Source organism: Natrix helvetica (genome assembly GCF_964273705.1).
Source record: "Natrix helvetica genome assembly, chromosome: 3".
Lineage (NCBI taxonomy): Eukaryota > Metazoa > Chordata > Lepidosauria > Squamata > Natricidae > Natrix > Natrix helvetica.
In genome coordinates this window covers 116,474,489-116,490,902 of record NC_138549.1, presented here as the reverse complement: position 1 = coordinate 116,490,902, position 16,414 = coordinate 116,474,489, and the positions used below count along the sequence as shown (strand labels likewise).

The 16,414-nt window shown below is 38.9% G+C and overlaps 1 protein-coding gene across 3 annotated transcripts in view; it reads left to right on the top strand.

Annotated features, from left to right (window-relative positions):
• Positions 1 to 16,414, top strand: part of ZSWIM5 (zinc finger SWIM-type containing 5) — a 144,756-nt gene that overhangs the window by 113,925 nt on the left and 14,417 nt on the right. For all 3 annotated transcript variants that reach the window (XM_081949041.1, XM_081949042.1, XM_081949043.1), the window contains exons 3-5: positions 4,308 to 4,456; positions 7,574 to 7,724; positions 15,135 to 15,314. In XM_081949041.1, the coding sequence (XP_081805167.1) occupies positions 4,308 to 4,456; positions 7,574 to 7,724; positions 15,135 to 15,314 (480 nt within the window). The remainder of the gene's footprint in view (positions 1 to 4,307; positions 4,457 to 7,573; positions 7,725 to 15,134; positions 15,315 to 16,414) is intronic.

The following is a 16,414-nucleotide window of genomic DNA, read 5'->3' as shown; positions in this document are numbered from 1 at the left end:
CAATGGATGCAAACTAATCAAGGATAAGAACCACCTTAGAACTAAGAAGTCATTTCCTGACAGAATAATTAGTTGCCTCCAGAACTTGTTGGTACTCCAAAACTGGAGATTTTTAAAGCAGAGATTGGACAACCATTTATCTGAAATGGTAGGGTTTCCTGCTTGAGCAGGGGGTTGGACTAGAAATCCTCCAAGGTCCCTTCCAATTCTGTTATTCTGTTACTTTCAGTTGAAGATGTTTAGGGATTGCAAAACTGCTTTGCCATATTGCTCTGCCCTGTAGTTACAAATCATCTGGCTTCTATGTTGGTGGGACAGTTACAATACGATTTTTCTAATTTCATCATTATAATATATTGGTTTTGCTCCACAATGCTGCTTATTTTGAGAGTGCTAATTGCCTCTGAATAGGATTAAAGCAGGCATTTCCTGGCCAGCTTTCTTTTAATGGTTGTAGAGATGAAGCTTTATTGACAAGGATAAATCCAGTTGACTAGTTCCAGTTGGAAAGGGCTGCATCTGTCTTTTGCCATGTCTCCTCACTCCATAGATATGAGCTATTAACTGACTGAAGAGTAGTAATAAACATTAGAGAAATGGGATAAAGGTCAGTGTTGCATGTTCCTGGCACCATGGTTTATCCCTAACTCAACCCTGTTTCTAAACCCTGGCGACTTTAAGTCCTGTGAACTTCCAGAACCCCCCAGCCAGCAGTGACTGGGGAATTCTGGGAGTTGATACCCACAGGACATAAAGTCGCCAAGGTTGAGAAACACTGCCCTAACTGAAATTTCCACTCATGATTCTTCTTGCCAGCATAGATTAGGATTTTTTAATTTTGTTTTTTGTTATCTAATGTCAGACATCCAGATTGATAATGTTGATAATTTAAATATAGAAACAACCTTTTCTTAGCTTTTGAAGTTGAGTACAACGATGTAACAATGTGAAATGCTTCCTAATTTCTTGGGAGTGCTGTACAGCTGAGTGCCTTATAAATTATTCTTTCCAAGCATAAATTGCATTTTTCTAGTGGCTTCAAAAAATGGGGGAGGGATTCTCATCAATTTGGCATCTCTCATTTTATAGCGGAGCTGCTATTGACTTTAGAAAGGTTTTTGTTTAGTCTTATGGCATTAAGATGCTTTGTAAGGAAAGATTTCATTGTGACGAGCACATCAGTGAGGCAGTCAGCTGTTCTTACAGATCAATTGTGTGCCTTGCACCACTGCAAAACTGAAGCTTGAAAAGTAAGCAACACTAAATGTTCGCATGTATTGGACTGTATTGTGTATGGGAAAGACATTGAAAAACAAGAAAAAGGATTTGAAACTTTAGGAAATAGAAACGAGTCTGCTTTTTGGACATGATTATTCTTCCTTAATAAGCATTCTGCTGAAATCTTTAAAAGTCTGAGTCTTAAGTGTGGAAACAGACAATATAACTTGCAGGAGTAAATCTTAACTATTTTCAGGGCTGTAGTTATCTAAAGTGATGCAAAACACCTTAAAGAGTATTAAAGCAAGAGGATTCTAAATGATTAGGAGTCAGTAACCTATTAAATCCAAGTCTAGTCTTACTAACTTCTCCTTGACCTCATCCATAAGTGGAAAAGCATGTAGGCATGTTACCAATAATATACATAAAAGTATATGCATGTATAGAACTTAATAGCTTCCAGAAATTACTGCAGCTGTTCCTGGCTAAATAGGATTTCCCCCCTACCTTCTTAATGTTCTTTCTTACTGATGGATGACTGGTAAAAACATTCCCCCACCCCACCCCATTTACTAGTTTATCTATGAGATTCTTATGCCATCCCAATGATTCACTACTCAGGAAATAGTTTGTTACCTAAAACCATGTTTGGGATCAGAAATGGAAAAGTACTAAATTATTCTTTAACATTTGAAGGTTTTCTGAAAAGTGCTGAATGATAAAGTGGCATCTATATCTACTTATTTTTTGTTTTCTCTTTCTTGAGGTTAGTTAGCATGGTACGTAATCTGTGCAGCTCTTATTCCAGAATTTCATATAGCAAATATTAATTACTTTAAGATGCTACCCAAGGTAGGGTTATGAGACATCAAGCAAAAAGAGGACATAGTGGAGGACTTCATGTCCTCCATCCAGCAGATATGCTTTAAAATCAAATATTGTCCAGCCATTTTAGTGTCTTGGTTTTTCTTTGGAGCTGAGCCATTTTCACAATGGAAGTCATTCAAGCATTTATGTATTGTGACCTTGTAAATTGCTTCTTTCTCTATCCGACAGCAAACTAATACCCTAAATTTACAATATTTAATCTATTTCCTGATTCCAGCAGTCGGGTTAAATCCAGCCCCTTCAAATCTATGATCTCTCACTATAACAAGTACACCATATGACTTGTCATATTTTTCTATGGTGAAATTTGAAAAGCATGTCATCACCAATTCTCCATAGGGGGAAGGGAAGAGGATCCAGGAATGGGTGTTGCACTGTTCTTCTGCCTGGAGACTGAGCCTGTCATCTTTTTTGGTAGTGCTTCCTTTGCCTGGTGACTTTCCCAGTATTGTGCCAGTTGAGACATTCAGATTTTAACTGCTCCACAGCTAGATTCCTGGATTCTCTTCCAAACATTAAGAAAGCAAACGGAGAAGAAATTGTGAGGAATCGCTTGACAGCGAACTCGTCGGCTAACTGGTTCACTGGTTTAGCCGCCTCTCCGGCTATCGCAAGCAGAGATCCCTGCCTCTCCGTGCCACAGGAGAGGGAGGCTTCACCCCTTAAGGGTCCACAGAAGCCCCTGGCATGAAAAAACCAGTCTTTCTGATGGTGGAAAAAGTGATTTCATATGCATATCAGCTTAAGTACATTTCTTTGCAATTTTTTGCTGTAATTTTTGAAATGGATGCCAAGAAAATTAAACAGTGTGTTCCCCTTTGCAATTGTTTGTGTCCTCCTTTGCCTGTTCAGATATCTAGCCAAAGGAATCCTTGATAGATAATTCTGTAATAGTAATAAAATTGATTCCTTCTCTGATAGAAACAAATCATCCTCAAGCTGTTGAAGATAATGTGGCCCTGCCATCACTGGCTTTCATTGATTTCAGCCTGTTTCATGTAATCCTTACTGAGTCATTCTTAAAATAGCCAACATAGCTAAGATTAAGTGTGTCAGGAGAATGGTTATCTTCTCTATGAACATCTCCAAACATTTTGTGAGGCCTCTCTGAGTTCAGCAATTTAATCTTCCCTGTATATTTTTCCATGTGCTGTCTTTGAGACGTTTATGGCTTTAGAGTGATAGTTTCTCTCTTTTGAGGCCCAAGAAAGATAGTCATATAGGAATTGCTTAGAGATCAGCACAGAAAGACCAAGTATAAGTCTTGGTGGGAGTTATTTGGATCATCTTAGAATCTGAACTGGACTTTCTTTGCCTGGTAGTTAAATTTATTAGGAGGGCCTCAATGGAGGAAACTGACGTAGGAAGACTTTTCATGTTAAATATTAAGGCTTCCACCCAAACTGATGCATTATAAAGTTTTTAGCAACAAAGAAGGGGATGATTCTTATTTTGTTTTTAGTTTACTGAAGGAGCTGTTGTGGAGAATCCTACCAACGTCAAGCTTGTTATGGCAGAATAGAGCTGAAATTTCCTTGCTATTCATATTCTTTTTTAAATAAAACTATTTGGGATAATTCACCATAGGCTGGGACAATTATTTGTTATTTTTACAGTATTTTATTTGGCTCTACTGCTGCGATTATACAAACATAACCCTACTTTTTTGTTTGTTCTGCATTGAAAACAAAAGTACTGATTTGAATAAATATTGATTTTTTAAAATTAAAATACTGTGGTACTACACTGTTGTTTTGTCTAAAGAACAGCTTCCCCCCTCTTTTGTATGGATGGTATCTCAGCACGTGTTAGCGGGTGACCGAACTGGGTGACTGAACTTGTCTGTGCTTGGAAGCTAAGTAAGTTAGAGCCTACCAAACTTAGATAGGAGACTACCAAAGAGTACCCAAAATAATTTGAGAATTTAAGGGGCATCCTGAAAAATGAAATGGTAAGACCAGTTCTGTGTTGCATGGATGTGTAAAGACACCAGGAATTGTTATGGAGACCTTATAGCAGAGTTCCTTAACCTTAGCAGAGATGAAACTGGCAAGGGAATTCTGGGAGTTGAAGTCATCTTAAAGTGGCTAAGGTTAAGAAATATTGCTTTCCTATATGATAGGGTTAGGGATAACAGGCAATTTCACCCTATTAAGGCTCCGGAGAAGGTTTCATTTAACTGCTGAGTTTTCTTGCCATAGGTGCTCCAGACCCTACTGCAGGAGCCAGTATTGATGATGAAAATTGCTGGCATTTGGATGAGGAACAGGTTCGAGAGCAGGTGAAGCTGTTCCTCTCCCAAGGAGGGTACTATGGCTCTGGGAAGCAACTCAATTCCATGTTTGCTAAGGTGAGACATCGATTGCCTTTTCTGTCCCATTTGCAAAACTTTTTACCCTTGAAGTTTTATAATATTCTTTCAATTTGCTCTTCTTTTCTCTGTGAAATAAACATTTAGGATTATATCGTTCAGTCCTGTGGTGGGATTCAAAAATGTTTACTACCGGTTCTATGCGCATGGCTTGGTGGTCATGGCATGGCTTGGTGGTCATGGCAGGGGAAGGATACTGTAAAATCTTCATTCCCTGCCCATTCCAGGGGAAGGATACTGCAAAATTCCCATTTTCTCCCAATCAGCTGGGATTCGGGAGGCAGAAAATAGATGGGGGCGGGGCCAGTCAGAGGTGGTATTTACCAGTTCTCCGAACTACTCAAAATTTCCACTACCGATTCTCCGGAACTGGTCAGAACTTGCTGAATATCATCTCTGGTTCAATCTTTTCCAAAGATGGACTGGAACTGACATGTTAAATTGCATTGGTGCAATGGCCACTGGGAATCAAAAAAAAATTATATGTTACTCACAATTAGCTCATCATTAGGTATTTCCACTTATGCAAATTTTATTTGGATAGACATTTTTGGTGCTTTCTGCTTATTAACTTTACTTAAGGAAGAATTATCAATCAAACCTTTGTAGTAGAGATTTTGGTTTTAACAAAGGATTGCAACATAGAAAAGTAATAGTGGAAAAAGTAGAACATGTAACCTTGTGTTTCTCCATTGCTGGATTTTGGCATGTACATGTATGCAAACACACACAACCTCATCGATACTGCTTATAATATACAATATACAAAGCCATTGAACAAGCAAATCTTGCTTATGATTCAGTAGCAGCAGTGCAGGTTTTTTTTTAAATAATTCCCCACAAGAATCCTGTTGTCAACTTCGAAGTGACAAGGCCATATTTATCTTTGCTTGGTTTCTTACTTGCCATTCTTTGGGGGGAGGGAGGGTTTGGTTTTTTTTAGAAGGAACTGGAATGTGGTGCCTGAGTCCACTAGACAAAACATCCACCAGACTCAGTGTGTGAACCAAGGTCATGGCAATGAACATCTGCTGAGACGGAGGGGGAAGATACTGCTGGATTGATTGGTTAACCTGACCCAAGACACCTGATGGGGGTGGGAAGTTGCTAATCTTTTTATTACTCTGAAGCGTGGGAATTACCCAGAGTTAGCTTCAACTTTCTAAGTGCTGATACAATGTACTCAATAAAAGATCTTTCAAGCTTGAATGGAGCTTTTGAATCCTGGTACATTTGGGTTCATTGCTCAGAACCATGACACCTGAAAGGTGAGTTCAGCTAAAATAAAAAAGAGACTGTAGCAGTGGTTTTAAAAACTATTACTGAAGGCTTTTGTAGAATTATGTACTACCTTTACTTAGAATTCAACCCTCTTCGTTTTTATTCTGAATAAACAGAATTTGAATGATATAGCAGATTGTTCTGTCACAGGACTATATGAAAAAGGAATATCTAGAATCCTTCTTATAAAGACATATAAATTCCAGTATAAACTGTATGAACAAACAGAATACCAGTATATAGACAGTGTATAAGAGTATTGAAGGCATATGTTCAAAGTATAATCATATTTGCATTGAATTAATCTATGCATGCCTCTAAGGAAAAAAAAAAGAAAGTACATGACCTGAGACTAATCCATAAGCATTAATCTCTAGTTTTACATAGACAAATGCAGTCAAGATGGCCAAAATATTGATGGCATACAAAAGTTTGTTTGCTTTTTTAAAAAAGCAAATCCTTGTACGTATGCATAACTGCAAGATTTATTTTTAAAACTTTTCCTGATATATTGCTGCAATTTTATATCAGTCATTCATAGATAGATGGAAAATTAGTTAATCATATTTAGGACAATCTATATAATTAATGATTTAAGCAGTCCTTTCTGGATTGAACCTGTTGCCATGTAGTCTAGCAGTCTATTCTCACTTTGGACAATGAACTATACAAGGAAGTTCACTAGCTTCCCTGCAAATACCCTTATAGGCAGTTACACTGTCATCAGGACTAATAGCCACTGACCCCCATAACTTATTTTATAAATGTTTATACTTCATATAAAGCAAAGAATGTTGTCGGTGTATACGTTGATCTTTATTCTAAAATGTTCCATCTGGGCATTACACATTTTGAGAAAATATTATTCTAGAACCTGGTGTGTTAGAGAATTCTAGTTAGATCAAGTGATATGTTCTCTTGCAGAAGCCAGCATGCAAGAAATGATAATTGGAATTCTGTAAGCAATTGTATCTCTTGAGCAGGATATGCCTTCCTATATTTGAAAATGTCCAAGTATGGTGATTCCACACTTTACTTCGAAAATCTATTCTATAAGGTCTTAGATATCATTTAAAACAAACCTTTCTCTCTCAAATAGTTTACAAGATTAAACATTACTTGGAATTGTTCAGATTTTCAAGAACCCATCATTGTGAGGGATTCAAAGTCTGAACATCTATTTCTTTAGTCATGGGGCATTTCTCCTCAAATTATAGAACAGTAAAACAAGTTGATTACCAAGAATTCTCATAATCTAAACCCACATTCCAAGGTATTTTTTGAGGAGGGAGTTTGGAAGTTCAGTAACCCACAAAGCATTTAAATTTGATCATTGTTGGAAATGGAGATCGTGATTTGAGTATATCTGGTTCAGCCTCTACTGGCTGGAGAATTTAAAAATCACCATCTGGCTTAACATATTCTTTATTAATGATTTTTAATGCCTCTTATTCTCAGGAAAAAAAATTGTTTCTTTGGCTTTTCTGAATAGCTTGTTATTTGTTCACAGCAAGGTTTACTCCTTAGAGACATTTTCGCAACCATGTAGACAGCTTGATGATGGCAAGCTTTTATCATCTTATAAGAAGTACATAATCCCCCCCCCCCCCCCCAAAAAATCAGGTATCTCAATTCCTGTCAGTTGTAACCATCATGATCAGTCAGGATAATCAGAGTTGTAATTTAGCTCCAAATGTATGGTGGGACACCCTATTGGCAAACTGTGGCAAAGACTATGTACAAACTAACTCATGTCACCCTTAAATCTAACCCCTATATGATTGTAAGTCTACATGTCCTCTTCTTTCATCTTAGGTCCGTGAAATGCTGCGCATGAGAGATTCTAATGGAGCTAGGATGCTGACGCTAATAACAGAGCAGTTCATGGCAGATCCACGTCTTGCTCTCTGGAGACAACAAGGAACAGGCATGACTGACAAATGTCGACAACTGTGGGATGAGTTGGGTAAGTCCAGCAGTTTGTAATGCTTGAGTCTAGAAGGAACTCAGATTGGAAAGGCTGCAATTTAAAATTTAATATGAAAAAAAACGTTTTTATTTCATCAACATCATAAAAATAGATTAATACCCAGAACTTGCCTGAATCTCTGGGTTTTGTGCAGTCATGGTAATTTGAGTAGAGACTGCTAGGGAAATAATATATTTGACCTTAGCTTATGACTTAGCATTGAGAATCGATATCTAGGATGTCAATTGATGTTGATGCATATAGACATTTTGAAAAACAGTGGAACATCATCGAAAGGTTGCAGTAGCCCTTGGCATGGATGTAAGATCTTCAAAGTTTTCATCTCCATTCTTGAATAATCACCTAGGCTTCCTGAGAGCATGAAGCAAACTCCTTGCCCCGACAAATGCCCCTTTTATTAATTTACTGTGAATTCTGTTTATTCACATCCAGCGAAGTCTTTCAAGGGAGGTTTAACAGTCACATACCTTATCTGGTTTGGAGAGCTGACAGGCCGATATCTGCAAAACTTGGCAAGGAGTCTCGGAGAGTCACAAACCAATTAAGCGAACAAATTGTCTCCTGCAAACTCCACTTCCTTTTCGCTCCCCTTTTGTTTCCTCAGGAGGGCGGGGCATTCATCGTCGATCCCTGTTTTTTAGCTGTTCCCTTCATCTGGCAACTCTGCGCATGCGCACACTGGGGACAGGCTCCAGCTGTTCGTCTGCCTCACTGATGTCTGACTCTGAAGGTAGCAGATAACTGGCATATGGCTCTGGCCCCCTCTCTGCCTCAGACACAGAGCCCTCATCTGAGTCTTCCTCAGACTCCATGACTGGCCCATGTTCCTCCCCGACCTCCTCACTGTCTGAACCTGCTGCCAGATCCACTAGCCACTGGTGGGCCAAATCACACGATGCATAAAACTACATCTGAAACTTAAAATGAGATTAAATTTAATTAAATGCGTCAAATGGAGCCTAAATCTTGCACGAACAAATGCTTGCCATCTTGACCAGTCACCAGTAATAACTTCTGGCAGTTCTGAATATTCCAACAAACCTTTTGATCCTGCCCATTGATCTTACTGAAAGAGTTAAAATTGGTGAGGCAGAGGCCGCCAATTCTCACACTGGCTGCCACCATGGGAGAGTGTGACAACAACTTCAAAGTGACAGGTGTAACCAATGATCAAAGTCCTGCCCCTTTTAAATGTGTGTTCAATGTGTGTTCAACACATTTAAAAATGGGGGAAGGTTTCAATTGACCAGCCATGCTTTTATTATAACATATTGTTTGTTTTGTTTGTTTGTTTATTTGGATTTATATGCCGCCCTTCTCCAAAAGGACTTAGGGTGGCGTACAACATTAAAAAACACACATCCCAAAAGTTAAAAAAAATTAAATCCATATCCAAAAAAACAAACCGAATTTAAAAAAACAATATATTTAAAATAAGTTAAAATTAACAGGCCAGGCCGGGTTGCTGGAAAAGCCAACTTTTTAGGGCGCGTCGGAAGGACCGGAGGTCGGGGATTATGCGAAGCTCCGGGGGCAGCTCATTCCAGAGGGAAGGCGCTCCCACAGAGAAGGCTCTCCCCCTGGGGGTCACCAGCCAACACTGTCTGGCCGACGGCACCCTGAGGCCGACGGCACATAGATGACCCCCTCCCTCCCTCCCTCTGCATATGCTCCTATGAACACCAGAAATATCAGCTTGGTAAACAAGGCGGTAGACTGCAGAATGCTTCACGTGCAGCCAAAAATCCATAGTCTAAAAAAAGAAAAGAAAGAGACCCAGGATTTGAACCTTGGCACTGATACACATAGAAACACACAGGGCAAGATTCCTATGTGTTGGCAGATTTATTTTTTGTATTAGGTCTTCCTAATCCAGTAAAACTGCTTATCTAAATCTTATGTCTGATTGGAAATACAGAACTAAGAAAGAGTTTTTTTATCACTATATTTGGCAAACAGTCCCGTCATTTACCTGTTTCTTTATTTTTATTTCTCTTTTGTAACCAAATGTTCCCTTGGTAAAATCATTGCCTTAATTCAGGGGTGTCCAAACTTGGGAACTTTAAGACTTGTGGACTTCAATTCCCAGAATTCCCCAGCCAGCATGGCTGGCTGGGGAATTCTGGGAGTTGAAGTCCACAAGTCTTAAAGTTCCCAAGTTTGGACACCCCTGCCTTAATTATTTTGATCTTTATTGCCACATTCTTCATGATTTTGTTTATGTTTTTCATTTCTTCCTCCTTACTACTATCATCCTCTTTGTTTCTCCAGCACATAGTTTCACAACCTGTGAGCTTGGTAAAACAAAATTACCCAGCTTTACCTCACCATCAATTGTACATTCAAAACGATCTCAATAGTTCATGCTCAAATAGAAAGTCTCAGAATTATGACCCGATTTGTAATTTAAATAAAGAGGGCAGGGGTTGAAAAAGGAAAGTTTTTATTTCTGATCAAATTAAGACATTGAAAATTCCAGATAAATGTTCTTACATGATTCCCTCAACTAAAACTCAAGAGGAAAGCTGGTATTACCATCACTGAGAAACTTTGAAGCTTTAATCCCATTGCAGTGATATTAAAGATTAGATCCTAACTGAGTTGAAAACAGTTGGATTATAGTTCGACCTTAATCTTTGAGCAGCTTAACCTTTATTTTGTTTACAGCTGGAGACCAGAATAGGGAAGAAAACAAAATGTGGGGAAAATTGGCTTGTTTCAGATGAAACATCAAATGAAACAAGCCTGAGGCTGATATGCTTCAGTTATTTCTCTGCTGGCCCTTTTGCTAGAATCTGGCAAACTGGTTTGTGGAAACCAGTTGGGAAGAAGGAGGGTGCATCAGCTGGAAGCTTGATCTCGTAATTCTTTTGCATTATATCTGAACTGAGTAATTGTATTTTTTAATTGAGTTGTTGCTAGAGTTACTGTTGTTCTTCCTCCTGATGAAGAGTACCGTAGTTTTTCCTTACAGCAGAGAAGTTAAAGACACATATCCACACGAGTAGTATTGTCCAGAATATTTCCAATGGAAAATTTAAGATTGTGTCCTTTACTCATTTATAGTCTGGTTTTTCAAAAAATACAAGGTTACCCAGTTATTTTAACTATATGCATACCAGTAGTGATTGAGATTTTGAATGATTGAAAAATATGCCGATTGGGTATTTTATGGGAGTCTACACATTTAATTGGGAAAATAACTTTAAAAAATACATAGGAATTTAATATGGAACAAGAGGAGAGGCAAGGATTCAACTAGCTTTGTTCATAAAGGATAATAATTATAGCTAAAGGTTATCATCGATTTCTATAAAAATAGTCCTCATCTTACAACCGTAGAATCCAGTTGTAAGTCATTATGGTTGGAAATGACCATAATGATGAAGTAATTCTTTGGTCTTTCTTCATCATGGTCATTAAGCAAGACAGCGGTGATTACTTGAACCTATTTTTTAAACAAAGTTTTATTGGTTTTTTTAAAAAAAAAAATAAGGAAAAGGGTATTGGAGTAGGTTACAAATTTTGACAGTTACAATGTGTGAAGGGTATCCCCGCCCCCCGTACTCATAATATTCATTTAAACAAATAATTCAATATTACATAGTAGTAGTTTGTCAGCATATAAATTCATATAAAAGTTTCAATCAATTTGTATAAAGCCGATTTCCTTATTCATTTTTGTGATCTGAGTTTTCTTGGTATTTCCCCTTCTCCCCCCGGCAGCAGAGCTCCGGCCCTTCCCGTGTCTTGTATGTCGGGTGTACTTGAACCTATTTTTTGAAGAAGCAGTTATTGCTGGAAACCAGCAAAAAAGTTGCCAGAAAGTGGCAATTAACATAACAGTCATGTGATTGTGGAATGTCGCAAGAGATCTTAAAGCTGACCCACCCAACATAGGTGGCCATGTGACCAGTGTGTATGTCTGTGGGGGCACAACTATTTACAATAGTATGGGCTGGGTATGGTTTACTGGCCATAAAGCACTCATCCACTTTCAGAGACCATAAAATTATTGATTGCAAGTTGTAGACTTGCAAACATAAGCATGCATATTTGAAGGTAGAACGTGGATAAAATGGGAATGCTGTAGATCAGTTAGGCCATCTGGGAAACATATTAGAGCATTAGTAAGCAAAAACCAAAATGTCTCAAATATATTGCTCTGATGCTTTATACAGCAAAACAGAAATATTCATTTATGATCCCATAAACATGTTGTGCAAAAAGGCTGTTTTCATTAGAATTTCAGAAAATATCAATATATGCCCAATAGATGTCTAGTGAACCCTGATTCGTGTTTTATATTATCCTTATGTTGACATATTGTTTCCCCTGACAGTATTTCAGAAGAGCATGCAAGGGGAATAGGGCAATTAGATTATTTCCCATCCCCTGCCATTCATTCCCAGCAGTCTGAGGTTGAGATCAGTTGTTTTGAATAAACCCAGAAAAAAAGAGTTTAAAAACCTGCCACCCAGGAGTCAGATCTATGCATTACTTTGAAGGGAACTTCAAAAAAGCCAGGTCTGCAAAGCTGCTTTTTTCCAGTTCAGTATGAGGAGTGATACTCTTAGAAGCTCAAGGATGGCTGGCCCTGCATTTATGGTTAGGCTCAAAGAGAAAACCCCCAAACTACCTCAGTTCCATAATGAAGGGGACAGTGTGAGAAATAGGAGGGAACCTGAGATGCTTAGTAGCAGGGCAGCTGGGAGTAGCTACCCTGTTTCCCTGAAAATAAGACCTCCCTGGATAATAAGCCTAATTGGGCTTTTGAGCACATGCATTAAAACAAGCCCTCCCCCAAAAATAAGCCCTCCCTGAAAATGTTGCAACGCAGCAGTAGCCATGAGGTAACACGCTTGCTGCCTCCTGCACCTCAAAAATAATAAGACCTCCCCAAAAATAAGGCCAATCACTTATTTTGGGATCAAAAGAAAATAAGACCCTGTATTTACATATTCAGGGCCCTTCTAGTCTGCCACTGGTTCCCTAAGCACTCAAAATATTTTTTTTTAAAAAAAAGTCCACACTTCTAACAAGGAATGGAAAAAAATCATTATCTTGCCTCCAGTTGGTGCAGGAGTTGGAGGAGCAAAACGTTTCTTACTTGTTTCTCTATCAAAATGGAAATAAATGGTTTGCTCTGCTCTCCACATCCTTATGTCATGCTGTATGCAGCTTTCTGATTGTGTCAAAAAACCAAACCAACCCCTGAGCAATTCCTACAAGGGGAGCTGCACAAGCCACAATGTTTCATGAAACTTCTGTTGAGGGCTGAATCCCTGGGTGAGGCAGGAGTTTCTGTAAATGGGAAAGAGACTCTATGGAGCTCTGTGGAGTCACAATCTTTCCTAAAGGTAAAGGTTCCCCTCGCAAATATGTGCCAGTCGGTCCCGGCTCTAGCGGGTGGTGCTTATCTCCGTTTCAAAGCCAAAGAACCAGCGCTGTCTGAAGATGTCTCCGTGGTCATGTGGCCGGCATGACTAAATGCCAAAGGTTCACAGAACGCTGTTACCTTCCCACCAAAGGTGGTCCCTATTTTTCTACTGGCATTTTTACATGCTTTTGAACTGCTAGGTTGGCAGAAGCTGGGACAAGTAACTGGAGCTCACTCCATTATGCAGCGCTAGGTATTCGAACCGCTGAACTGTCGACCTTTCTGATCAACAAGCTCAGCGTCTTAGCCACTGAGCCATCACGTCCCTTTCCTAGGAACAACTAATTTTTAAACATAACGTAGCTGAACCAGAAACAAATCTGCTTGGCTGTCAAATACAACTGGTGTCATGGGATCATAGATTTCTAAGCGATGGTTTCAAATGGAGCATCTCATATGAAGATGTCCTAAGAAGTATTTGGGAAAAAACAGAAAGGGAAAGATATAAAAGATATACGTAGATATAGAAAGGTTAAATAATAAAAAGACTGACCATTAAGTCCAATTTATTTGTTTGCTTTGATTTAAAGTCCCTCAAATAACCTGGCCCTGCACCATGATCTGGTGCTGCTTACTCCATTCTAAAGATAACATTTGCACAATTTTGTCACAGTTACCAAGTACAGCAAATTTATAGACTCCTGTTAGACCAATATAACCATGTAATTGATGAACATTCATCTTGGTGAGTCGCAAAGCATAAAGGCCTATAATCCCTGGCTTTGAATGAAATTGGTTCAGGCTTAGCAGGAGCCCCAGCCAATTCCATTTCTAAGAAGTGTGAAACCTGCTTAAAGTGTGCATCCTGAGAGTTTAATTTGCCCAGTATAGAAAACCTTTTCTTAGAGGTGCTTGTACAAGTTTTCCAGTTATACAGAAATCTGCACACTCTGCTATTAGAATACTTAAACATATATCTGCATTTACTGTATCCTTATGTGTCTTTGGATTTCTGGAAAAAAAAACATTTTAATCAAATAGAGTAATGAATAGAGGAGATGATTGCACACAGGCAGAGGAGAAGTATTTTAAGAGATAGTTACAAAGTATGAAGTATGTAATTAAGTACAAAAATATAAAAATAAAGGTAGCCACAAATCATGTGATATGTATAAAACTCATAATCTCTTTTAAAACTCTAAACAACCATCCAGAGTTAAGTGTGGTTTTTTTGGCTTTGTATCTTTATCCCTCATCAACATCTAATTGACCTCAGCTGGCCTGATTGGGATAGGAGACCATTAGAAAATGCAAGGGCTGAAGGCTAAAAAAAACTAAAAAAAATCATTGTGGGAGAAAATATTTTTTCCATACGGTTGCCAAGAAAACTATATGCATTCCTGGCCACAAAGTCATCAGAAGTGAAACTCAATTGAAAGGCAAATGTTTCTTTAGTCTTTGCTTAATTTCAGATTCTTTTGCCAAAGAATACTTAATATATATATTTAGATATACAGCATTAACTGACCTGCAGATTTGAACTACAGTACTGGGAGCAGTAATTATACTGTTGCTGCTGATTATGGGGCAAATGCCACTTGCCTACTACTTTTCTAAAATTGACTAAATGTGCAGTATAGAAATCAGGCTATCATGTGGGGTTTCCAACGTTGGGACTTGCTGGCATACATTTAAGCAGTCTTTGAAGTACAGTTCAAACAGTCGATATATCCTAGCAGACAGAAATAATCTCGGATGCACATTGCCTCTCCATTTTCAGCTCTGAGGGATACAATTAAGCTGATTTATGGAAGATGTTTTCTTGAGTTAGTTAGCTAGTTTCTTTTATAAATTCTCCCTCTGGGCTCAGTGCAGTTCCCTGAAACAAGATGTAAACATTTCCAAACTCTTCAAAGCAAGGAACCTATGGGGGACCGGGGGTATGTGTGCTCTTGTTGCCTGCTCAAATAGAAAAATACATTTCAGCACTTGGTCTGTTCTTACAGGGGCCCTATGGGTGTGTGTTGTATTAAATCCACACTGCACCCTAGAAGAAAAGGCATGCTGGCTGCGACAGCTCCGGAAGTGGGGTGATATGGATATCTGTCCACTGGAAGATGGAAACTACAGCAATGAGCTTCCCAACATCACTAGTGCCCTTACTCAGAGCTCTAGTCACAGGCAAAGTAAGTGTGGCGGAGATAGTTTCACAGTCTCTTATGTAACATCTTTCTCTAGTTTCCATAAACAGCTCAAAATAATCTTGTAACATCCCAGTTATGGGATAATAGAAATCTAGTTCAGGGCATAGGACAGCTCTGCATTTCAGCTAGTAGATCAATGAACAAAGGAATGTTGCCTGAAGGCAAGGAGAAGGGATGTACTACTAAAACTCCTGTGGCTATTTGATTGTTCGTAACCTTCAGTTGGGTGACATGATGCGGCGTAGAGCAACAATTTTTGAATCAACCTACCTCAAATTGGTTAATTTACAGCAGGGGTGTCCAAACGTGGGAACTTTAAGACTTGTGGACTTCAAGTCCCAGAATTCCCCAGCCAGCATGGCTGGCTGGGGAATTCTGGGAGTTGAAGTCCACAAGTCTTAAAGTTCCCACGTTTGGACACCCCTGATTTACAGAATTCAGGACCTGTGACTCCTGTGGGCAAAATTTGACAAACTTGGCAAAATTCTGGCTGCTTCATTGTGCTGCGCTGCCATAGTGCCACAATCAGCTGCAATGATGTGATCATCATTTGCAACACTCCTTGCCAGCTTTTTACAAGGAAAGTCAGTGGGAAAGTTGTCTGGAAGTTGGAAATCTCTCACTGTTTTTTTTGCTGGCCAGTGATCGTTCTCTTTCTCTGTTTAGGTAAGGGGTTATTTTTGAAATGATGACCCAGTGGGGCACGGGTTGCCTAGTTCTTATTAAAATGTCCCAATTGGAGGAAAATGGTTTTGATTCAGATTATCAGAGCTCTATAAATCTTGTCTTCTTCCTAGCTCCTGCCCTCATAATGGGATATTTCAGTAGCCTGCCCCCCCACTTCCTCTGTTCCTGATTTTCTCTTTAATTCCCTCCCTGTACTCTTGCTCAGTTATCAGTACCAGGCAGTGGATGGACCCTGCTGTAGGTTGTTGTTTTTGTTGCTGTTGTTGTAGTAATATTAACTGGAAATTATCCAGTTTAGAAAAGAATTGGTCAGCTCTATCTGTCTCCTCAATTATTTCCCCAGACTGTTTTGTGCTGGAAATGCTATAATTTGTATAGCTGGGTTTTATAACAAT